General features: G+C 45.2%; 1 protein-coding gene across 1 annotated transcript in view; it reads right to left on the reverse strand.

Annotated features, from left to right (window-relative positions):
- Positions 1 to 25,006, reverse strand: part of PLPPR1 (phospholipid phosphatase related 1) — a 155,069-nt gene that overhangs the window by 46,842 nt on the left and 83,221 nt on the right. The window contains exon 2 of the mRNA XM_048503383.1: positions 20,216 to 20,325. Coding sequence (XP_048359340.1) covers positions 20,216 to 20,278 — 63 coding nt within the window. The 5' untranslated portion in view covers positions 20,279 to 20,325. The remainder of the gene's footprint in view (positions 1 to 20,215; positions 20,326 to 25,006) is intronic.

Below are 25,006 nucleotides of genomic sequence, written 5' to 3' on the forward strand. Positions count from 1 at the left end.
TTCTTTGGAACAGAAAATAGTCAGGATTCTGTCTGCCTATGATCAATAGGGTTGGTCAATACCAGCCATATTCGTTCCAATTCAGATTCGGCCCAGATTCGGATCTATGGATTCGGATTGGCTGAATTCTGAACCTTGCAGATTCGGACTGGCCCGAATCTGTGGGAAAATCCGGGATCCCCTTTTGAGGGTCCATAACTTTGCCCCCCCTGAACCAAACTTCACCAAACTTCATCAGGACAGTCCCATGGATTCAGATCTGATGGGATTTGGACAGCTCAGATTCGGACCCTGCTCGTCCAAATCTGTCCGAATCAGTTCAGATTCGGTCAAAATCCAAATTCGGGCTGTCCGAATTTCCAACCCTAATGATCAACATGCCTGAACAAACTGTGCTACAATGGCCTTACTAGCAATGCTTGCCTCCAACTACTAGGAACAGACAAAACTCTTTCATATACGACTACTGATACAATAGGTTAAGAATATCACAAATTATTAACAACATTTTTTGATATTTTTATAGTAGACCTTGGACAGACTCTGCTAATCAGAGTAGACAATGCTGACCTTTATAGCCCAATGGTTTGACTGAGTAGAAAAGTACAGTATAAACAACATAAGTAAATTCTGTTCACGTTAATGCATTTATAATTTATATATTCGTATATATAATTCATATATGCACTAACTCTGCATACTGAACATTAAGGTATACTGATTTGATTGTATAGATTTTAATGAGTTTATTGTAATGATTGAAAAAATTAAATACATGAATATTGCCAAGTATCTCAATCACTCTCCCTGTAAGTGTTTATGCATGTAGCCCTTAGGGGGAGGCCTTAGGGGGAGGGCGGTCTATAAACCGAATATATAAATAAATAAATAAATAAATAAATAAATAAATAAATAAATAAATAAATAAATAAATAAATGTGTATTTCCCTTTCACTGCATCATGGGCTTTGTAGTCTTTAACGATCATAAGCAGTGATTCTCATACCTGAATGTTTAACATGCAGTTTCTTGCATCTAGAGTTTAAATATTTTTAAAATGAAGATGTCTTGACATAAAAGCGTTAAAATAGTTCAGACATATTATATACATGCATTGCATGTTCAGTCAAACTATCGTGGGCTTCATGTGTGTTAAAATTATGTTTTTCTTTTTCTAATCTAGATCCTCTGAATTTCAAATTGGCAAAGCTATTCTGAAAATGCAGCATGAGCATTGCCCTGACACTAAAATCTATAGAGCTCTTCTCGAATAAAGGAAGTAGATATAAAACACCCACAAAGATGGATCCGCAAATTATGACCTGAATTCTGGTGTCTATGGAATTCAGCATTTGTACCCCAGCTTGGCACCCAGCAGTGATTTATCATCCACCCATGATAACAACATCCACAGAAAGAGAAAAAATTATCTCCCTAGCTTCCCCAAATTAAAGCTATATATTTTTACATGCGGGTTGCAGGAAGGGATGCATGAATTCTCCTATAAGATGCTTCTATTAAAAAAATACTGAAGTAAAATAACTCTTTAAAAAACCCAACACTTTTCAGAGTCCCTTGGCCAACAAAAATAACATCATTCATTTTCTTCAACAATAGTGTCGACCAGCGCCGGGGCGTACCGCCCAGGGGGACATATGGGGTCAAATGTACCTGGGTTGTGGCTATTTAGTCGTGTGCGGGAAAATCTCCCCCACATGCCTCCTCCTGCCCCCCGGATCCATACACTGACTTCAAGACAGAGATTTCTCTCTCCAGTAAGGTCGTGGTGGGGGAGGGTGGCCGCCCCCGCCCGAGGGCAGGGACTCAGATTTTGCGCCAAGCTACACTTTCCCTAAATATGCCTCCGGACCAGGAAAATTCTAGTTTGAAAGAATGGCTTTTAAAGGAATAAGGGCATTTGTAAAACTGGGTACAGTTCTGGTTATACTCAGAGGTGGGATCCAGCAGGTTCTCACAGGTTCCCGAGAGTAGGTTACTAATTATTTATGTGTGCCGAGAGGGGGTTACTAATTGGTGATTTTGCCACGTGATTTTTGCCTTAGTTACGCCCCTCTTCTCAGCAGTAGCGCGCAGAACTTGAAGCAGTCTAGCAGGAGGTGCACCGGCATGCATGGCGGCCTGCGCCTGCGTGCATTCATTTCCCGCCCAAGGACCAGCGCAGCGGCTGCGTCCTTGCCACAGCCCCGCCCCTGGAATGCCCAGCCATGCCCCCGTCATGCCCCCCCAGCCCCATTGGCGCTACGCCACAGTTTGAATCCCATCACCATGGGAACCTGTTACTAAAATTTTTGGATCCCACCACTGGTTATACTGCAAAAAATGGAGGACACAGAGCTTGGAAATTTACAGAAAAGAGCAACCAAAATGATAGTGTGATACAACACTTCTCTGTGAAGAAAAGCTAGAGCATTTGGGGCCTTTTTAGCTTAGGACTAACTCAAAGGGGATATGATAGAAACTTATAATACCATGAATGGTGTATGCAAAGCCAAGAAAGAAGTCTCCTGCTTTCGCTCATATAATACAAAAAGTTGGTGCTTCGAAACAGATTGGGCAGAAGAAAAAGGATACATGCAGATGAAGGTTATTGCTTAATATCAGCCATAAAAGCCAAGTGGAACCTCAAAGTTGATAAACCTTTAAATACCAGTTGCCTGGAAGATAAATAATGAAGGAAAAGCTCTTCAATTCATGCCATGCTTGTGGGCTTCTTGGGGGAATACGTCCGGACTTAAAAGGATGACTTAAATATCACAACCAGGCAGTACTTGATAAACAGAATACCAAGATAGGGCAGAAGGCTGCAGCGATACAAAGAGTGAATGCAGCTAATAAAATTTGCTGTAAAAACCTGAGTGTACACCCAGAACCAGAGGCATATCTAGGCAAACTGGAGCCCGGGGACAACACCTGAGTTTGGCGCCCCCCCCCCCGTATGGGCGGCCACCCCCCACCACAACCAAACAATGATTTTTTACACCAGCTCACAAAACACCTCCCACAGGTAAGTTGTTAGCCTGAGAAACAGCTCCAAGCCAGTGCAAGTGGGTATTAAGCATGTAAATCTCTCACAAATCACTCCCAGTAAAACATTTATCAAACAAATGTCAGCATCATCTCTTACAAAACACCTCCAGTGGAATCCACCCCAAACTTTCAATGGTGTTTAAACTAGGGAGTCCAGATTCTCCTTTTAACTCTACCTTAAAGGAAGAATCTGGGGTCCTCAGTTAAAACAACATTGAAAATGATGCTGTTTTGGGGTGGATTCTCCCCCACCCTGAAACAGAATCACTTTCAATGTTTAAACTGGGGACCTCACATTCTCCCTTTAAGTCCATGCCGAACGGGGTGGATTTAAAAGGAGAATCTGGGGAAATTTGGAGTTTGCCTGCTATCAGGGGTGCAGTTGTAAAACCAGCAGCACCAAAATTTCAGGGTATCTTTAGGAGTCTTTCCTGATGATACCTCCAGGTTTGGTGAAGTTTAGTTCAGGGGGTCCAAAGTTACGGACCCTCAAAGATGTACCCCCATCTCCTATTAGCTCCCATTGGAAACAATGGGGGATGGGGGCACCCCTTTTGGAAGTCCATAACTTTGGGCCCCTGAACCAAACCTCACCTAACTTAAGTGGTATCATCAGGAGAGTCTCCTGAAACATCCATGAAATTTTGGTGCTGCTAGCCTAAAATTGTGCCCCCTGCAGACTGAAAACTGAAACACTAAAACATACAAAAAATGCACAAATGAACCTGAAATTTTTGCGCCCTCCACTAGGGGGTGCCTGGGGACAAAGGGTACTCCATGTCCCTAGGCAAATACGCCACTGCCCAGAATTTAACACCAAAAAGTCAATGGCTGTAGATGCCAGGTTTATAGATATGGGGATGGCCATAGCTAAGAGGCCATCCCACAGAAGGCTCTGTTCTCAATGACCACCCCTTCCAGCTGCTATAACAGGACTTCTGACAAAGGATGAAATTGATGTACAGGTTCATATAGAAGAAAATGATGATGACATGTAACAGTTTGGAAAGAGGGCTACTTGCTAATCTTTTAAAACGATTCTTGCTGCTTTTGTATCAAGTGAGTAACCTGCAGAGAGTAAACTATGCAGACATAGCAGTAATGTGGAACCTCTTGTACTAATCATTTTGGTCCTTCGCAATGGCCTGAAAGCAAAGTGAAAAACCACGGAGAAGACATATTCCCGACAAGCAATTTCCTCTACTGTTCTGGTTAACCGCAGTAAAGAGAAGAGCGATGAGCGCTGCAATCCGTTGTTGCTGACCTTTTCAAAAATTCTCCCGTCCTCCTGTGAAATCCCATCGAGTCCGTCATGACTCACCAGAAGACATCAGAGAACGCATTCGTCTCTCGCTGGCACCATCGACTTCAAAAGGCTGGGCTTGAATCGAAACAGAATCCGAGCACAATGTATTAGGGACGCGAAGAATTTCCGAGATTGATTTTCACAAGGAGGGCTGGCGGCGCCTCCTTTCAGCCATCCCGGGCTCTTCTGCCTTAATGTTTTTATTTAGTGTCTTTTCTGTCTGGCTCGGGAATTGGGTCTGAATCCCTACATTGTGTACACTAATTTGAACTGCACAACCCATCTCTTTCTCGGGCGGCCAGTTCCCACAAGCCAAGGAAGCTAATGGGGCTTGAATAAGCATCAGTATCTATCTTTTAGTCTTCAGCCAAGGATGGTGTTTTTACAGTGAACAGAATGCTTCGAAAAGTAAATAGCTGAAAGCTCAGCAGACCTGTCTGTTTACTAAGAGTATTCACATATGGTTAGTATTGTTGAGTTCCAACAGGAGTTACACCTGCCACAAAGCTCCTGTGGGTGCCTTTATTTATTATGCTTCCACCCCATTCCGAAGAGCTCAGAACAGCTTCCGTATGGCCTCAGTCTCCTAACTAAGGGAGCAGCAGTGGCGTAGTGGCTAAGAGCAGTGGCTAAGAGCAGGTGCACTCTGATCTGGAGGAACTGGGTTTGATTCCCAGCTCTGCCACTTGAGTTGTGGAGGCTTATCTGGGGAATTCAGATTAGCCTGTACACTCCCACACACGCCAGCTGGGTGACCTTGGGCTAGTCACAGTTCTTCTGAGCTCTCTCAGTCCCACCCACCTCGCAGGGTGTTTGTTGTGAGGGGGGAAGGGCAAGGAGATTGTAAGCCCCTTTGAGTCTCCTACAGGAGAGAAAGGGGGATATAAATCCAAACTCTTCCTCTTCTTCCGCACAGCAAATGTACAGTGGGTTGCAGTTGGGATAAAGGAACCGGTTTTCCTGTTTTCGCATTCACACGCATCCGTGCAGGCAGCAATTGGAGCCCCAGAAACAATCTGGGTTGCTGTCGCGCCTTCGTACAGAGCTGCTTCTCTCTTTTTTAAATTACTTCCCACCCATGCGTAACTACGCAGGCATGAACAAATAAACCCCCTCAGCCATGCCGATGTCCCATGATACAACCACCCACACCTGCGTAGCTACACAGGTGCAAGCTGAAAAAATTTTTTAAAAGAAAAAGGGAGGCAAATAAAGCATGTCCTGTCTGGCCATTCACTCATGAGGGGCTGCAATCCTGGATTTTGAAAAGACTCACTAGGTTAGCGATTTTCAAAAAACTCAGTTTGGGGAAAATAACACAGGGCAGTCTCATTTGGGGGGGGGGGGATCTGTGTGAAGTCCCCCCAATGGGTTTTTTAGTGACTTACACACGTGTTTATTGGCCTGTGAAGAATAGGCCTAAGCATCTTACAGCCCAATCTGCTTAGCACCAGAAGAAGAAGAAGAAGAAGAAGAAGAAGAAGAAGAAGAAGAAGAAGAAGAAGAAGAAGAAGAAGAAGAAGAAGAAGAAGAGGAGGAGGAGGAGGAGGAGGAGGAGGAGGAGGAGGAGGAGGAGGAGGAGGAGGAGGAGGAGGAGGAGGAGGATTTATATCCCCCCTTTCTCTCCTGTAGGAGACTCAAAGGAGCTTACAATCTCCTTGCCCTTCCCCCCTCACAACAGACACCCTGTGAGGTAGGTGGGGCTGAGAGAGCTCTGAGAAGCTGTGACTAGCCCAAGGTTACCCAGCTGGCGTGTGTGGGAGTGCACAGGCTAATCTGAATTCCCCAGATAAGCCTCCACAGCTCAAGTGGCAGAGCAGGGAATCAAACCCAGTTCCTCCACATTAGAATGCACCTGCTCTTAACCACTACGCCACTGCTGCTCCACATCACATACTCTTACTTTTCTCTATTTTGGGTCAATAATATTGCCATGAATATTTCCCAAATATTTAACCCCTCTTTCCCCCTTTTTTTCCTGTTTAAGAACAATTTGCTGTTCAAGCAGCTGGGCTTCATCACTTGAAAAAAAAATCTTCACTGTGTTCCAATCAATTCTACTATGAAAAAGCATCCTCACAATCCACCAATGGTAAAATATCAGCATATTCACCATTAATTCTATCATGCCATTACCCCGACTAGGGAGAACAGATCTCCTATTTCATCTGGAGATTTCCTGATCTGTCCTCACTTCCCAGTGCCACTTGGCCAGGCAGGAGGGAAACTGCCAATGGCCAGCAACCCTAACCCTTACAGACTCTGAGAACATTTTGCTTAACAGTCCCTGAGTCTATTAATCACATTTTAATGCAATTCTTCTGTGGAGTACAGGGCAGTCAATATGTACTTTCCTCCCCCATTTTAACCCCGAAACAATCCTGAAGGGTTAGACCAAGGTGACCAGACGTCCCGCTTTTGGCGGGACAGTCACGCTTTTGAGCAATTTGTTCCACGTCCCGCGGGGTTTTTTAATTCCCCCAATTTTTGGAAGGCTGCCGCACTGCCTTCTGGGGCGCTCCCCTTTTCCCTGTCACAGGGCGGGAAACGGGAGCGCCCCAGAAAACAGTGCGGCAGCCTCCCGCGCACACGGCTGCAGGAGCGCACTGCCTTTTGGGGCGCTCCCCGGTTTCCCGCCCTGTCACAGGTGACCAGACGTCCCACGTTAAAAAGGTGAAAATCTGGTCACCTTAGGTTAGACTGACTTGAATGACTGACCACTAAATTTCAGGGATTTGAACCAGTGGTGGGATTCAGCAGGTTCACACCACTTTGGCAGACCCCGGTTGTTAAATTATTTGAATCCCCCCACTGACTGAACCCATATTTCCCAAGTCCTGCAATCTACCTCTACCACTTTTGGCTCCCACCGGCATCCTATGCACTGCTCTCCATTGTTGTACATGAGGAAAGAAGAACATGCAATACTTCTAGTGGTGAAGTGTTTGAGGTAGGAAACCCCTGGTTCACACCTTGAGAGAAAGCATGATGTAGCTGCTACTGTCTGCTATCTGCAAGATAGGAATAAAAATTCTAATCACACTTGGGTTACTGGAAGAAGAAGAAGAAGAAGAAGAGTTTGGATTTATATCCCCCCTTTCTCTCCTACAGGAGACTCAAAAGGGCTTACAATCTCCTTGCCCTTCCCCCCCTCACAACAAACACCCTGTGAGGTAGGTGGGGCTGAGAGAGCTCCGAGAAGCTGTGACTAGCCCAAGGTCACCCAGCTGGCATGAGTGGGAGTGCACAGGCTAATCTGAATTCCCCAGATAAACCTCCACAGCTCAGGCTGCAGAGCTGGGAATCAAACCCGGTTCCTCCAGATTAGATACACGAGCTCTTAACCTCCTACGCCACTGCTGCTCGTAAGGACGTGTCAAGCATTTTCAACATTCTCAAACACTCTCTACATGAGAAATATTATCATCATGACAATGGTCTAGCTGCTATTTTTTTTTACCACTAATGGAATTCAATCATGTATTGAGTTGGAGGCCCAGTCTAGACCAACAATTGAGCCATGTGGTGTAGTGGTTAAGTGCTTGCACTGCCACTCACACGGTCAGGAGTTCGAGCCCCCTGTGGGTCAGATATCCTGGCAGCTGGCTCATGGTCAACTCAGCCATCCATCCATTCCTTGGCCAGTAAATGAGTACCTAGCGCATAGCTATGGCAAACTACCCCACAAAAACAGCTTGCCTATGAAATCACTGCTTGCAGGGGTACCCCAGGGTCGAACACAACTGAAGGGGAAACCTTACTTTTTTACCTAGACCAGTGGTGGCGAACCTATGGCACGGGTGCCAGAAGTGGCACTCAGAGCCCTCCCTGTGGGCACGTGCAAACAGAGTCCCCCCCCCCCACACACACATCTAGGCTGGCCTGGGCATCTGGGCTTGATTATTAGCATTAAACCTAAGACCTAGTTTTGGGGAAGCAGTGTAGGTGACCCTGATACGCCCTGTTAAACCCCACAGATTTTCATGTGAAGAACTAAAGCACGATCCTTTACCTGGGAGCAAGCTTGGTTGCTGGCAATGTGGCTTGCTTCTGAGTAAACCCTCCTAGGGTCATGATTCACCCATTGGAAGAGTGGCATGGTTGCTTCAAAGCAGAGCCACCGACTACCACCACGCTTACTCCTGAGTAACACACGCCTCAGAGCCAACTGTTTTTTTCTAAACTAAAACCTCAGTATTCAGGTTAAATTGCCGTGTCGGCACTTTGCGTTAAACAAGTGGGTTTTGGGTTGCAATTTGGGCAATCGGTCTCAAAAAGGTTCGCCATCACTGACCTAGACCAACATCTTATCTATGCTATGCAATACAACTGTTCTTGGATTCTGCTTCTTTAAATTGTAAATGGGGGGAGGGGGAGGGGTTATGTATTTGAATTAGCTCCCTCAGGGAAGAAAATCTCATGTCAGCGTGATGGTTAAGCACCCAAAATGTATTTTATTTAATGAGAAAAAGGTTGTTGCGAAAAAGGTTTTTAAAAATACAATACACACACCTGCATCCCGAAGAACAACACTCTGGGGAACATCTTTACCACACAATAAGCAGTTTGAACTGACTGGGGTTTAGTTATCAATGAAGTCCAAAGGGAGGCTCTGTTGACTGAGCAGATATTTGAAAGACATCGTTCAATCGGCCTTTAAGGAAAACCCCAGCCATTAAAGAAGACAAGTTCCTTAAGACCGAAAAACATGGACGATATCCCAGGAGGACTTATCCAAAAGCAGCACATGCAGAATGAGTCATCGTTTCAGACACCTGCTTGACAAAATCCTAATACGTTGATGTATTTTCTGGGATGTCCTTCTAGCTGTAATTATCCTTCCAAATCTCCTTATTTCTTTCCAGCGTGCTATAAATTGGGCTGTCAACAAGCATTGCTTGTCCCTTGCAAAATCTGTCCTTCAGGAAGAAAATAAAAAGACCCGGCCAGCATGATGAGGTAAGGTATTTGGAACTCATGTTTGCAAAACCTTCTTGTCCCTTTTTCTACCTAGTTCTACCACCATTAGTGATACTACGCAGATCCAAGGGAAGAACCACAAGATACACCTTGCTATTACCAACACAAATCTTGGCATCTTCGTGACCGTGCAGACCCATTTGTAGCATACCTATGCTTGAAAATTCCTCAGGTGAAAATTCAGATCGACTGAAAGCTAAGGATGGAGCAATCGGCTTTCCCTTATATGAACGCAACCCCGCATGTGCTGATCATCTTATCTAACTGGAACTTGTATCTCATTTGCCTGAAAGGAAGGCTAGGGTTTCCCCCCCCCACATAGGAACACACAGGAGCAGCAGTGGTGGAGTGGTTAAGAGCAGGTGTACTCTAATCTGGAGGAACCGGGTTTGATTCCCCACTCTGCCGCCTGAGCTGTGGAGGCTTATCTGGGGAATTCAGATGAGCCTGTACACTCCAACACACGCCAGCTGGGTGACCTTGGGCTAGTCACAGTTCCTCTGAGCTCTCTCAGCCCCACCTACCTCACAGGGTGTTTGTTGTGAGGAGGGAAGGGAAAGGCGTTTGTGAGCCCCTTTGTGAACCGGGATGAGCGGGCAGGTGGGTGGCCCTGTGCGCGCATACATGCGTAGCCGCAGGAGCGCATGGCCTTGTGGGGCACTTCTGTTTCCCGCCCTGTCCCTGAAACGGGAGCACCCCACAAGGCCGTGCGCTCCTGCGGCCACGCGCGCGGGAGGCTGCTGCACTGCCTTGCACCCTTCCAAAAATCGGGACACTTGAAATAACCCGCAGGACGCAGGACAAATTGTTTGAAGGCGGGACTGTCCCGCCAAAAGCGGGATGTCTGGTCAGCCTATCTTACAACCTCATCAGAGGTATCAGCCAGCCGCATTGGACAGCCTTGTGCTGTGATCTCATAATGCAGTTTTTAGCTGAATAAAATACATTGATACTTTCCTTGAACAGCTTTATTTTCTGAGCTCTTTGGATACCCATGTGATCAACGTCTGGGAATTATTTAATGAGCCCCTGCTTTGTCTCTTTGTCCACTTTTAATAGGAAACAGCTATTGCAATTAAGGATTGAAATGTTGGTTTAACCTTTCCGCTGTTATAGATTAGCTGTCTCATGCCACCTCTGTATTACTGAAAAGTTCAAACTCCGGATGTAAAAAGGAATTTGCTAAAGCTGACCGTACAACATTAAGTTCTTACCGCTAACAACTCATCTTCGGGTTGTAATTTTTATCGCTGTGTAAGCCGGAACTAAAACTGAAATAGCAACAGTCGGGGCACAGTAACAGTAGAACCCTATGCACAGTTAATCCAGTCTAAACCCACTGAAAGTAAAGGGCTAAGACCGGAGTACGTTAACATGAGACTGCACTGTATATTTACTAGTGTAGCGTAAACATAAATTGGATTATATTTTTCGTCCTTTTAAAAAAACAATTGTATCATAGGGTTTTTAAAGTTCATTTTTACTCTGGGACAGAAAAAGAGTCCTTTTCAAACATTACATTCACACATATCATCAGCCTAGCAAACACAAGTAACAGAAGTACAAACCAGGGCATTAATAACCCGTGGACGGGCCCCTGGACTTTCAGGTACTTTGGGCCCCCTCTGGCATTTCAATCTTTCACCCCACTATATCTGACAGTACGCCCCTGGTACGGTAGGCGCTAGACTGCAATATACAGCCCTATATCCATTTTGAGGGTCTCCTGAAGAATTTCAGTCACAATTTTAAAATATTTTTATTGCAAAAAAAATTGTATTGGCCCCTAGTCCCTGTGGGGCCCTTATGGATAATATTGCACATGATACCCATTATCTTCCCAATATGCATGGTTGCCATGTAGTGTGAACAGGGGCATGTATGCATTCACTACCATTCATATACAGCTTCAACAGACATGAATGCAAACCCTGAAAAATCCAGCGTTTACTTCAAAAGGACCAAAAATAAATATGATGAAAAAGAGAAGAAGAGGAGAAGAAGAGTTTGGATTTATATCCCACCTTTCTTTCCTGTAAGTACCCTGTTTCCCTGAATATAAGACATCCCCTGAAAATAAGATGTAGTAGAGGTTTTGCTGAAGTGCGCAATATAAGGCATCCCCCAAAAGTAAGATGTAGCAAAGTTTTTGTTTGGAAGCTTGCCCGATGAACAGAACACAGAAAAATAAGACATCCCCTGAAAATAAGTCATAGCGCATCTTTGGGAGCAAAAATTAATATAAGACACTGCCTTATTTTCGGGGAAACACGGTAGATGCAATGTGGCTTACAAGCTCCTTTCCCTTCCTCTCCCCACAACAGACGCCTTGTGAGGTTGGTGGGGCTGAGGGGTCCGAAGAACTGTGACTAGCCCAAGATCACCCAGCAGGAATGTAAGAGTGCGGAAACACATCTGGTTCGCCAGATAAGCCTTTGCCACTCAAGTGCAAGAGTGAGGAATCAAACCTGGTTCTCCAGATTAGAATCCACCTGCTATTAACCACTACACCACGCTGGCTCCCAAGCAGGCTCAGTACTAGGATGGAAGACCACCTAGGAAGACTCTGCAGTGGAAGACATGGAAGGTCCTTAAGACATCCGTGAGACCCAGAATGTTGCCATCTTTGCTTAGTGATTGACTGATCATGTTAAGGCTCAGTATATGGCACTGAAGGCTTAACTGGCTCAGATTAGACCCAGGAACACCCAAAGAGCAACAGATTAGAATCCACCTGCTCTTAACCACTACACCATGCTGTCTCTATATATATACATTGTCTCTGTTCATATAATATGACAATCCCAACTATTGGGAAAATTGCAGGTAGAGCAGGCTCACCTTTTGTGTGATTGGTGTGCTCCCAGTATGCATGGTTGTAACATCTGAAAAAGTCTTTGCACAGCTGCCTATCTTTTTGAACTAGATCACCTTTCTTTCCAAAATAGACATCACGTTATAAACATAATGTTCCAGAGGTCTAAGCTGTCCATCTCGTCCTCCTCAGCACTTTACTACAATGGACAGGAGATATTCCCAATAGCTAGATATTGGTGTGTAGGAAGGTTACAAAATATGTGGACTTGCCTCCCCTTCAGAACAGCAATAACAAAAAGGCCTTCACAATGCAGAGTTAAAGGTTATGATGGTGACAACAGCTAATGGACCAATGTAGTTCTCTGACCTATTTGCTAGTTTCCAGCTACCAGTCTTCAAATGGCAAACTGGCTATAGGTGGTTAAGAGTTTGGAGGAGGTTAAGAGCTCGTGTATCTAATCTGGAGGAACCGGGTTTGATTCCCCGCTCTGCCGCCTGAGCTGTGGAGGCTTATCTGGGGAATTCAGATTAGCCTGTGCACTTCCACACACGCCAGCTGGGTGACCTTGGGCTAGTCACAGCTTCTCGGAGCTCTCTCTGCCCCACCCACCCTTGTTGTGGGGGGAAGGGCAAGGAGATTGTAAGCCCCTTTGAGTCTCCTGCAGGAGAGAAAGGGGGGATATAAATCCAAACTCTTCCTCTTCTTCTAAACAGATGCCAAAGGTAGACAAAGCCAATTGAAAACAGAAAAGGAAAAATTTCTCTGGTGCTGAGCCACCCCCATAGCCCACAGTTATGCCCACATTTCATCCAACATTCCCACCACTTGGTGGACAATTCACCAGCAATGTCGATTCTTCTTCTGATCGCCTGCGTCTGCTGCCTTTAACAGCTCCTCTTAAATTAAGAACATCCCCATGGAGCACAGAAAGCGAACTGTGACTCAATTTGCAGCTGCAATGAAATTGCCAGTTAATGTAGCAGTTATCCTGACAGTGACCAGCAAAGGGACATTTACTGTAAAATTGATCAGTACAGATGCAGTCTGTAACCCCTTTCCATCAAACCAAAAGCCTCACTTACATTAACCCGCCTCTTAAATTAGCACCACTCAGGAAGCAGAATGGAAATAGGTAAGAATGCCAAGATGAAACAGAGGGGAGAGATGGATTTTATGACCTTTTGCAAGGTACATTAAAATGCATTTCAATCTGACATGAGCTAGTTCAGTGAAGTTACTGAGTTACAGGAAGTGGAAGACTGCTATCTGGAGGTCAGCACAGAGGCCCCTTCCGCATGGGCCAAGAAACATGGGTGTAGGACCAGTGGTGGGATCCAAAACTTTAGTAACAGGTTCCCATGGTGGTGGGATTCAAACAGTGGTGTAGTGCCAAGGGGGCTGGGCGGGGCACGATGGGCGTGTGGCCGGGCATTCCGGGGGCAGGGCATTAATAATTTCTCTGTTACTGTAAAAAAAAAGTTCCCAATTTCCAGCTGGTATCTTTCTGTCCATAATATAAACTTATTATAGCAAGTCCTATCGTCTACTGCCAACAGAAACAACTACTTCTCCTCTAACTGACTGCCTGTCAAATACTTAATACTTTCAAATACTTAATTTTGTTTCTAGGAATCAAAAGAAGGATACTTTCCTTAAACAAGGAACTTTACCATATTTCTAAAACATGTTTTTAAAACATCCCGACAGGGAGAATTATCCCGTTTTCTACCTTCGCTAACCAGCCACATAGGAAACAACAGGACTTTATGATTTTTGGACCTAATGGAATTTCTAACAGAAAAGCAGACCCAATTAATAACCCCCTCTCGGCACACACAAATAATTAGTAACCTACACTCGGGAACTGGTGAGAACCTGCTGGATCCCACCTCCGTGTAGGACGCTTAAAAACCGGGTGGGGGAGCTTCGCACAGATCCCGCACCCAAAATGAATCTGCTCTGTGTTATTTTCCCCAAACCTGTTTTTTTGAAAATCGCTAAACTAGTGGTGAGTTTTTTAAAACAATCCCGGGTTGTAGCTGCTCGCAAGCGAACGGCCAGGCAGGCAGTACTTTATTGGCCTTCCATTTCCTTTTTTTAAAAATTTGTGGCTTGCATCTGCCTAGCTATGCAGGTGCAGATAGTCGTATAGTGAGACATCAGCATGGCTGTTGGGGTTCATTTGTGCATGCCTGTGTAACTACAGATGTGTGGGAAGTTTTCCAAATTTCCCCCACAATTTCCTGGTCGCAGCATGATTTCCTTTCTGCTGTTTTCCAGCTGACATTTGCGGAATTTGTCACAAAATGCGTGCAATGGTTTGTTGTCGAAAAAAGTGTGGAGGCATGGCCCCTCTTGAAATTCTGTGTATGAAAATCTCTCCTCACTGCAGATTTTTTAAAAATATCAAATATGTTGACAATCACAAAAAATGCCCAGGGTAGAGTTGCTATCTAAATCCCGGGGGGTGTGTGTGTGTGTGTGTGTGTGTGTGTTAGGGAATAAGGATGTAATTGATGCACCAACTCCACTTTCAGCTAAAACTTGGAAGCGATGTCACGGACTCTCTAGGATTCTGGCAATCTCTAGGGTAAAAACCAGAGAGATCAACAAAATCCTGCAGTGTTGGAAATGTCACTTCTGGCCAACACATCAAAGATATCCCCACTCTCTCACCGCTCTTTCCAGCACTGTCCTGGAAATGGGTGCTTCAGTGGGGGTTTGCCCACAAAAGCAGGCAAATGGTCCCCTTATTAAGAGTATTTACTGTCAGGACTGCAACTCCCAACATGCACCAGTTCCCGCCTTTTTCCAAAAAGTGCGGAAAAGCAAACTGAAAAGCTACATCCCGCTGGAGCTTCAGAACCAATGGGAGACCAGGAGCTGGGCGGAGGGGAAAAGCTGATTGGTTGCTGTCTGTTTTTGTAAATGGTTAAAATACTGGAACTGAGGACACGAATCCTCAGTTCCAGCACCCTGTACCTAGGGCGACATATATCAGTAAAGTTCTTCTTTTTTAAGCTGCTTTGTTTGAGTGTGTTCAGCCTTACAATTTACCACCAAACATGTCTGGCTCCATCCACCATACTATGCCATCATTTAAAAAAAAAAAATTCTGGTAGCACAACAGGCAGATCAAGCAGAAATGTATGGACGACCTAAATCAAGTTGGAAACCAAAGTGTGCATTATTTTAGTATTCCTATCTCTCTATTGGTGCCCACACCATGTCCCATACATCAAATCTGTCTCTCATTGGTGCAGAAGTAAACACTCGCCCCTCCTCGTAAGAAATATATCATTTTTTCTTTGAGCCACACTGCAGCAGAAAGCTTTCTGGTATATATATCTTAAAAGACTTCCAAGGGGGGAAACACGGGAGAGGGATTTCCAAGGTGTTAAAACCCTCTCCTCATACTTCTCATTCCACTTTCTACCCTGACCTTGAACGCTAGCATTAGTAGTAATAGGAGGAGAAGGTACAAGGCTGAGGAAATCTGTTTGCAAGAAATAGCAACATTCCCTCCTTCCCTGCAGATCTGCTGCTAGATTTACTTTTATGTTCATGTCAGCCTTGCCTATAGAAGGACCAATTTATAACTCTCTTACCAGCTCTACTAGACAGACTCATCATTCACACATTAGAGTACTTAAAAAACCCACCTTCAGAGATAGTTGTGTCGGGCTATAAATTAAAACATCTTCCATCTGAGACCTGGCATTTCTCTCTCTCTCTGTCTCTCTCTCGCTTTAAAAAATATTGATTGATGAAGAGATGATAGATTGATTTTTTCCCTCTGTCTGTACCCTAGATTTGCCAAACAAAAAACAATCTTCAAGTTTCCTGGGAGACTGACGCCCAGTTCACACTGCCAGTGGATTGAGGAGATAAACAGGCTTCTTAATCGTACTGGGCCGCTGGTGGAAAATCACTTGTATGTGAAAAGATGTTCCCTGAACATAGAAACCTAGAATGTCATGGACAAAATCACACCGGAACACTTCTTGCCAAGATGTAATTTCTTACATGGAGGGACTTTCTGTCACGTGAGCCTCCGCAATGGTCACCTGAAGTGGGGCAGGCTAGAATAAATATTGAGCACAATCCTAAACAGGGCTATTTGGAAGTAAGTTAAGGTGACCAGATGGTCACCTTTGTGAACCGGGATGGGCGGGTAGGCGGGCGGCCACGCTACAGAAATGTGAGCTGCCATCTGGGCCTCTGGGCGCCTCCCATTTCGGGAACATCGGAGCTCTTGTGAAGGCGCTGCACGCCTGTGGAGCGCAGGGGAGGCTGCCACACTGCCTTGCACCCCAGAAGGCAGTGCGGCAGCCTTCCAAAAATCAGGGCACTTGAAAAAACCCGCGGGACGCAGGACAAATTGTTTCAAGGCGGGACTGTCCCGCCAAAAGCAGGATGTCTGGTCAGCCTAAAGTAAGTCCCAATTTACTCAAAGGAGTTTATTCCCAAGGAGGTGTTTTTTGGCTCTCAGCCCTCACCAGCCATTTGACTAATTTAGCTTAGCCCCAAAAGTTCTTAAGTATATTCAAATCATATGCAACAGCTTCGAACTCTATAGACCCTTTCTGCACAAACCTATTAAACCACCAGCAGCCCTGAGATGGGAAATAAAGTGTTTCCTCTGTGGAGTTCTTTCTGCCTTACGTCCCAAAAATCTTTTATTTCCAGCCTCAAAACTTGTCAAATGAATCTCTTTTTAAAACGGAGTCTCTGGTTGAAACATTTTCAGAATGTCTCCAGTTGCTGTGCGATCTATTGACCATGTTTGCCTTGCTCCTCAGCTTCCCGGAACCTCCTACTCAGTGCCATTTTCTGAGCTCGCTCTATCCCCCCTCACCTGTTTATTTTAATCATGTCTGTGCTTTTTTTTAATTTGGAGGGAGAATAAACCTTTGAAGTGTCGATCATACCAGCTATGAGAAGTTTTGCAGCAAAGCTTTGCGGTATTAAAGCATTGATTCAACACAGAACTATAAACAAACAAATAAAAGGGGAAAGACACTTAATGGCAGCCATGAATTGTTTTGAGGGGGTGAGTGTGGACATCGTAGTAAAGGGTGTGGGGATTGAGAATGTTTTACAAACATTTTAGGTGTTTTGTGTGGAAGGGGCCGTAGTCTCTGTTGGTAGTGAGATTGAATATATTTTCACTAATTACAGTTTATCATTTACTTGCTGCTTGGCACACAGGCTATAAGTAGGGGTCTGCAACCTGCGGCTCTCCAGATGTTCATGGACTACAATTCCCATCAGCCCAATTGGCCATGGTGGTAGTGGCTGATGGGAATTGTAGTCCATGAACATTTGGAGAGCCACAGGTTTCAGACCCCTGGGCTAAAGGGAACAAAGGGGATCTGAGATTAAGGTAAAAAGCCTGCTATACAAATTCCACAACGTCAACACAACTGAAGAAACACACATACTTTGAAACCTCAACTTGATTAAATGGTAGATACTACAACACCTCTGAAAGTCAAGTATGAAAAAAAAGCGACACAACATCATCGGTTCTGCACATTTTTCAAGTTATTGGTTTGTGGGGGGCCACAAAAGACCATGGGGGCCTAGCTTCTTCTAGAGTTAGAATTCTGCCGGTTCTTTGAATCTATGGCGGGCACATACATAAATTGACAAGATAGGCTCTCGTTAGGAAAATTACAAATAATTTGAATTGCACATTAATGAAGGTTCAAGAGTATAACCTTTGAACTAAGCCAGCTTGTTAAAATGAAAACTCACGCATTTCTTCTCCTACTACTCCAATGGGAGGAATAATGTGGGTTTTGCACATTATGCCCTACCCAGGGGGATGGAGCGCAAGCTAACCTTTAGATGTTGTAAACAATCAGGGGAAGAGAAAACATAGCTTTTGTAGCAAGGACATTTTTAGGGTCACGTGTTCCTCGGCTGAATGTATGTCCTCTTGTACAGACCACAGGCCCACTTTTAACTCCTTAGTGGCAGCATGGGGGCTACTGATCTTCAAGTATGTGACATCACAGACATGTGACCCAAAGAAAGGGAATCGGAGTTATGCCCTTACTGGTGTTGAGGCTAGGAAAGTCAACAGAAGGCCAAGAACTTAGATAGCAGGGAAACACAAGCTGAGCAAAACAAAGTGTACCATTGAAAGGAAAAATTCCAAAATTCCAGGACCAATTCCAGGATTTGGGGGGGGGGGCTCTGTCTCTGGTCTCCCCACCCTGAACTCTGCCTGAACCACCTCAGGCCCCTTGCTAGAAACACAGTTATAGCTGCTAGAAACACTGTTACCACTGTGCACTACCTGTATGCCTTCCCTGGTGGCACTGGACAATATCTTCAGTTGGGAGCACAGCTGGCTCTGGTGGTGTTTTTGCAAGCAGAGGGGGAAAGGGTGCATGGATGGGTGGCAAGGGAGAGAGGAGGTTGTGGCTCTATGACCAACCAGAAATGTTGGGCCTGGCAGCTGCCCCAACTCAGGTTACATGGACACTACTCGGAAACCAAGAGTTGAGAGCCATGAGAAATCCTTTCATCCTACTGCCAACCTGCTCCTTTCAGCTTGTCTACACATGCAATGAGTGCAGGTTCTTCCAAAAAGCAGCAAAAATACTGGTCGCTGAATAGAGGCTAATGATCAGCAATTGGGGTTCCACAAGCCACCTGAAGGACCCAACCCGTGGGCTGAGGACCCTCAACCGAAGAGCAGTATATACCTTCTATCTGGAATGGTTGTTCTCGTCCACTCAGTGTGCAGTTTGGGGAAGGACACACATGAAGTGGTGAAGGAAGTAGGGGAAACTGAATCAATCATGGCTATCAATGGGGTGGCAGATATCGCAGCCAGATCACCCTCACATCTGGGCTCAGGGCCACTGCTCCTGTAGACCATCGAAGCCAGTAGAGTCCTCTTCTGTGCCATGCAGACTTAGGCTCTTGATGCATGTGCCACGTCACCTTGTGTCTGATTGCTTCGAAGTAGGATTTTTCCACGGCTTTTTGTTCAATCTAGTCTGACCCACCATTCCCTCCTTTTTCATTCCCCTGCAGGCACCCACAAACTGGCCTGAAAGAGCAACGATAGAAGGAGGGAAGAAGGCAGAGACAGTTGGGGAGGGGGAGGGAGATGAGGAAAGGAAGGCAGTCAAGAGCAAATCCAGCCTCCAACATTCCCTGAAATGGTGGTTCGTAGTGTGATGTGGGAGGGGAGGAGCAAGAAAACCGGAGGAAATACAAATGCATATTGCTCTCCTTCACTCTCCCTGCGAACTGAGAAAAAAAGTCACACTTAGAGGTTTCCAAAACTGAGGTCTTTCTCTGAGCTGAAGCGAGGTGAGTGCTGAAGTGGGGAAAGAGTATGCATAAGCAAAAATCGAACCCAAAGGGAGTGCACACTTAAAACGAAAGACACCATGTGTGCATAAATGGCATGAGACATAAACTCAACTGGGAGCAAAAAACTTATGGAAGCTAGACTTTAGAGTTCAATAACACTAGAAACAAAAAAATGGAACACCTTTTTTCAAGGAGAGAAATCTTCTCAATAAAGTCTTGTCAAAATAAGCATGGTCAATACAGATTGACTGCCTGATCCCATTCAATGTACGAATAAACACTTTCACTGGGATTTGCTTAAAAGTACATAGATGCTTTCACTGGGATTTGCTTAAAAGTGCATAGACACTTTCACTGGGATTTGCTTTAAAGTGCATAGATGCTTTCACCGGGATTTGCTTTAAAGTACATAGACACTTTCACTGGGATTTGCTTCAAAGTGCATACACACTTTCACGGGGATTTGCTTTAAAGTGCACAGATGCTTTCACCGGAATTTGCGTCAAAGTGCATAGACACTTTCATGGGGATTTGCTTTAAAGTGCACAGATGCTTTCACCGGAATTTGCTTCAAAGTGCATAGACACTTTCACCGGGATTTGCTTTAAAGCAAGCTTGCTGAGGATTGCTCCCCAAGCCCTGTTCTTTTCTTTACCCTGCTTTCTCTTTAGGTCCATGAAATTAACATTTCTTCCGCAAAGTGGAAGGCGAAAAGCTGCACTCACCTCGACAAAAATGAAGCACGGGATGATGGAGTAACTGCGCTGCGTGTTGTTCCCCAAAGCCATTTCTCATCACACCACTTGGGAGCAAGCGTCTCCAAAGTCCTTCGAGGCTGACAAAGAGAAAAACCAGGATCATTTCAGCAATACGTTGGAACTCAGTCTTTTCATTGTTGCCAGATGATTGATGCGGGCATTACAGGGTGGTCTCGCATTAGGCTTGAAGCAAAACACAAAGAGCCAGGGACTCTGGAATGTGTCATGAACACGGAATGCTGCCTTATACGAAATCAGCTCGTGAGTCAGCCTCGTGGCAAAGTTTCTGGGCTCATTTATTTAGATCTCGCTGTTCTCCCTAATGAAGACCCAAAGCAGTTGGCCACATTGCTTCTCTCCTCCATTTTATCCTCATTATTACCTTGTAAAGTAGGTGAAGCTTAGGGGGAAGGAGGGGACTAAACCAAAGTCACCCAGAGAGTTTCCAGGACAGAGTGGGGATTCAAACTTGGATCCCCCAGATCCTGATCTGACACACTAACCAGCACAGCATGCTGGCTCTTGCGGTTCTGACTGACAGACTTGCATGGTCTTTTCCAGTCTTTGTGACTATGATCCCTAGAAGAAGACATGCCAGACAGTGAAGGGGGACGGGGTGTCTATGTCCAAATTATGTGCTGTACTTCTAAGCAAAGACCCTGTAGTCTACCAAGCAGACTCATGAGGATGATTGAGGGACTGGAGCACCTTCCTTATGAGGAGAGGCTGCAGCGTTTGGGACTCTTTAGTTTGCAGAGGAGACGGCTGAGGGGGGATATGGTTGAAGTCTATAAAATTATGCATGGGGTAGAAAATGTGGACAGAGAGAATTTTTTCTCTCTTTCTCACAATACTAGAACCAGGGGGCATTCATTGAAAATGCTGGGGGGAAGAATTAGGACTAATAAAAGGAAACACTTCTTCACGCAATGTGTGATTGGTGTTTGGAATATGCTGCCACAGGAGGTGGTGATGGCCACTAACCTGGATAGCTTTAAAAGGGGCTTGGACAGATTTATGGAGGAGAAGTCGATTTATGGCTACCGATCTTGATCCTCCTTGATCTCAGATTGCAAATGCCTTAGCAGACCAGGTGCTTAGGAGCAGCAGCAGCAGAAGGCCATTGCTTTCACCTCCTGCATGTGAGCTCCCAAAGGCACCTGGTGGGCCACTGCGAGTAGCAGAGAGCTGGACTAGATGGACTCTGGTCTGATCCAGCTGGCTTGTTCTTATGTTCTTATGTCTTATTAACAAGAATCGTTCTAGGCACTTCTAGGCACTCATTCCAGGTCACTCTGACAGGCAGTTTGCAATACATTCGGAACAGAGACGGTCCCCATAGAAAATCCTGTTCGCCTCCAGATCTTTGACCAAGCAATAAGAACAATGCCATGTCTCCTTCTAGAAACAAGCTGCAAAAAGCCTTTTAGAGCTTCCCACAATCCACTTAGGTTTTCGCCATCCTGAACAATTTTATCACATCTACTAGCCTGGCCACTTTTTGCACCAACTCCAATTCTAGATCATTTATGACAAATCCAACAGCATGAGCCCCAGTACCACCGCTGTGACTTCTTTCCTTCTGTTCAGCTTCTAACCAGCAAGAGGAGTCATGCGGTCATTTCAAGACTGCTAAGTTTACTCACAAGCCTTTGGCAAGGGGCTTTATCTAAGCTTTTTTGGAAATACAGTGGAACCTCAGTGGTAATCCATCCAAAAAGAATCGATGAAAACCGAAACTGATGAAAACCGAGGCAAACTTCTCCAGAGGAATCAATGTAAATCCAATTAATCCGTTCTAGGCACTCCAAAAAACATACCAAAAACACATTTTTGGGTGAATAAACATAGTGTTTAATGCTGAAAACAGTAGCAAAAAATAACACTAGGACCAGCTTCAGAGCCAGTGGACCAATGTTGCACCAGAAAGCTGTCCAAAGAGGTCTGTTTCTGACGCCTCTTTAAGATTTGTCTGAAATGAGGCAAGTCATTGTCATTAAACAAGTTGCAGACATGTCCTGCAACAGCTTTGTCCGGGTGATTTTTCTCCACAAACCCCTGCACCTTACTGCAAATCAATGAAAGCCGAGGCAAATCGATGAAAACCGAGACAAATTTTTCACTGAAAAAATCAATGAAAATTGAAATCGATGAAAACTGAAGGCAATGAAAATCGAGGTTCCACTATATAATTATTGTCCATGTGTTCATTAAAACTCTCTCAAAGAACTCAAAAAGGATGGTGAGGTGGGGCTACCCTTTACAGAGGCCATGTTGATTACCCTCAGCGAGATTCATTCCTCCATGGGTTTAGAAATTCTATCTTCAAACAGTGATTCCCCCTGATGTCACTGCCCAAATAAGGAGCTCCCTCTGCCTCCCGGCTGGGGTTTGAGGAGGCCAATTAATCCACTGGAGGCACTTTTTGGAGTGCCTGGGACGGATTAATTGGATTTACATTGATGCCTATGGGAAATGGTGCCTCGGTTTTCGTCGATTTCGGTTTTCCAAAATGTCACTGCCCAAATAAGGAGCTCCCTCTGCCTCCCAGCTGGGCTTCCTCAAACCCCAGCCGGTTTTGGTTTTCATGAACTTTTTCTGGGCAAACTTTTTCTGGGTTTGAGGACGAAAACCGAGGCAATCGACGAAAACCGAGACAAATTTTGCCCAGAAAAAGTCAACGAAAACCGAAACCGACGAAAACCGAAGTCAACGATAATCGAAGTACCGCTGTAATTCGACAATGTGGAACTATTCGTTCCTTAAATCCTCTTGGAGGCATGCATCATCCAGATTTGGTAACCTGAGTTTACATTTGTCCCTTAATCTTAGAATGTCATGTCCTGTCACATCTAATTGACTTGGTTCTTCCAATACTCTTCCTGAAAACTGTGCTTAAGACATGAGTAACTGGTCCATGAGTAAGACATGAGTAACTCTATTCTCAGGGAAAACAAGCCTAAACCCTTCCTTCCGTTTCTCTGCCTTCTCCCTACCTTCTTTTACCAGCTCTTTCTCTCTTTTGTCATGCAAGGTCCCCCACTGCCTGACTAACTTTTCCTTTCATAGCTAAACCTACAGTAAGATGAATAATTTGACGGTAGAATTATCCTTATATTCAAAACTGAAAACTTCTGGGCTGACTTGCTTCTGGCCTATTCCGCACAAATCCCCCAAAATGTTTGCAAAACGTTTTCAGTCCCTCCCATTTGTCTACACTGACTCACCTCAAAATGATTCCTGGCCACCATTTTGTGTTTTCCCCCCGTTTTAAAAAATTCTCAATGTTTCAATTCGTGCTGTGATTCTCCATAGTTTGTGTAATCTACAGGTGTCAAACTCGCGGCCCTCCAGATGTTATGGACTACAGTTCCCATCATCCCCTGCCAGCATGATGTAGTCCAGAACATCTGGAGGGCCACGAGTTTGACACCTATGGTGAGTGTCAAAGATTTAACCCCCCCCAAATAAACCCCCCCCCAGAAATGATGGAAGTAACCAGGCAAGAAGGAACAGAGTGAGTGCAGTGAGGTGATAGAAAATGACACTGAGGAGGAAGCTTGGGGACACAGAGAGGTGTGGAAAATGTATTAAGCAGATCACACAGCCCTAAAAACATTTTGAAAACATTTCTGGATAAAGAATCGTTACAAAAGATGGGCATATCTAGGCCTCTGATGACAAAAGCAGCAGTATCCGATCTCGAGATTATGAGACGCTTCTGCTCCTTAAATAAGGGAATGCAGAATGATAATGCGAGAGCTCTGAATTCATTAGCTTGAGCTCGTTTCCCGTCTTGCCTAATTCACCCCCGTACGCCTCCTGAAAGCCCTTGAAGTGGAGAGTAGGAGGTAGAGGTTACTGTCTCCTGGGAAAAGACACCGGAGCCGTGGAATTTATATTAAGCGAATTGAAAATTAACTACAAAGGCAGTTAAGAAAGGAGAGCCAGTCAGGTGAACTTCCCAATCCGGAAAGCTTTTATTTCCTCAGGGACTTATGGGAGGAGGAGAGGGGGTGGGAAATCAAAGACGGAGAGGAGGAAATTCGAATAAAACTGAGCATGTAGAAGGCTACAGTCCGGCAGGAGGATTTCTTTCCAAACACAGGCTAGAATGAGGTGTTAAAGAAGAGTATGGTTGTCAGCCTCCTGGTTAAACCTCCCAGAATTACAAGTGATCTCCAGCCAACAACATCAATTCCCTGGAGAAAATGGCTGCTTTCCCTTCCTCGAACCCCAGCCTGCCCAAGTTTCGTCATCAAATCTCCAGAAATTTCCGAATCTAAATTTGGCAACCTCATGGGACTGCTACGGCTGTTGCTGAAAACTGAATCTTTGCAAAAAGAAAGCTACTTTTTAATACTTGCCCCAGGTGCAATTTTTTGCTGGGATGCCACTGTCAGCCCAAACAACGACCTAAGGGGGCTGGGGACAGTGCCACCACGCTACCTCCAGAAGGCTCCCAGGTGTGTGGGGAGACAGCAAAAAGGGGGAGGCAAACAGCCACCTGGAAGCCCCTCCCCCCCAAAAGCCCTGTCAGTAGCAATCCTGGCTCTAGCCTGGGTGGAACCTGAATGAAGTTGCCTCCACCCCCAAGAATGCCCTGGCCTGCCCCCCCCCCCGCCCCCCATGCTGGTGTCTAATCAGAGACCAACATTGTTCCGCAGTGGTGTCCAATTCTGGATTTCACAGTCACAGAGCTGTGGGGCACCCCTCTTTGGAGTGAAGGATACAAATGTGTCAGCACAGTCCAGTGCT

Source organism: Sphaerodactylus townsendi, linkage group LG07 (assembly GCF_021028975.2).
Source record: "Sphaerodactylus townsendi isolate TG3544 linkage group LG07, MPM_Stown_v2.3, whole genome shotgun sequence".
Lineage (NCBI taxonomy): Eukaryota > Metazoa > Chordata > Lepidosauria > Squamata > Sphaerodactylidae > Sphaerodactylus > Sphaerodactylus townsendi.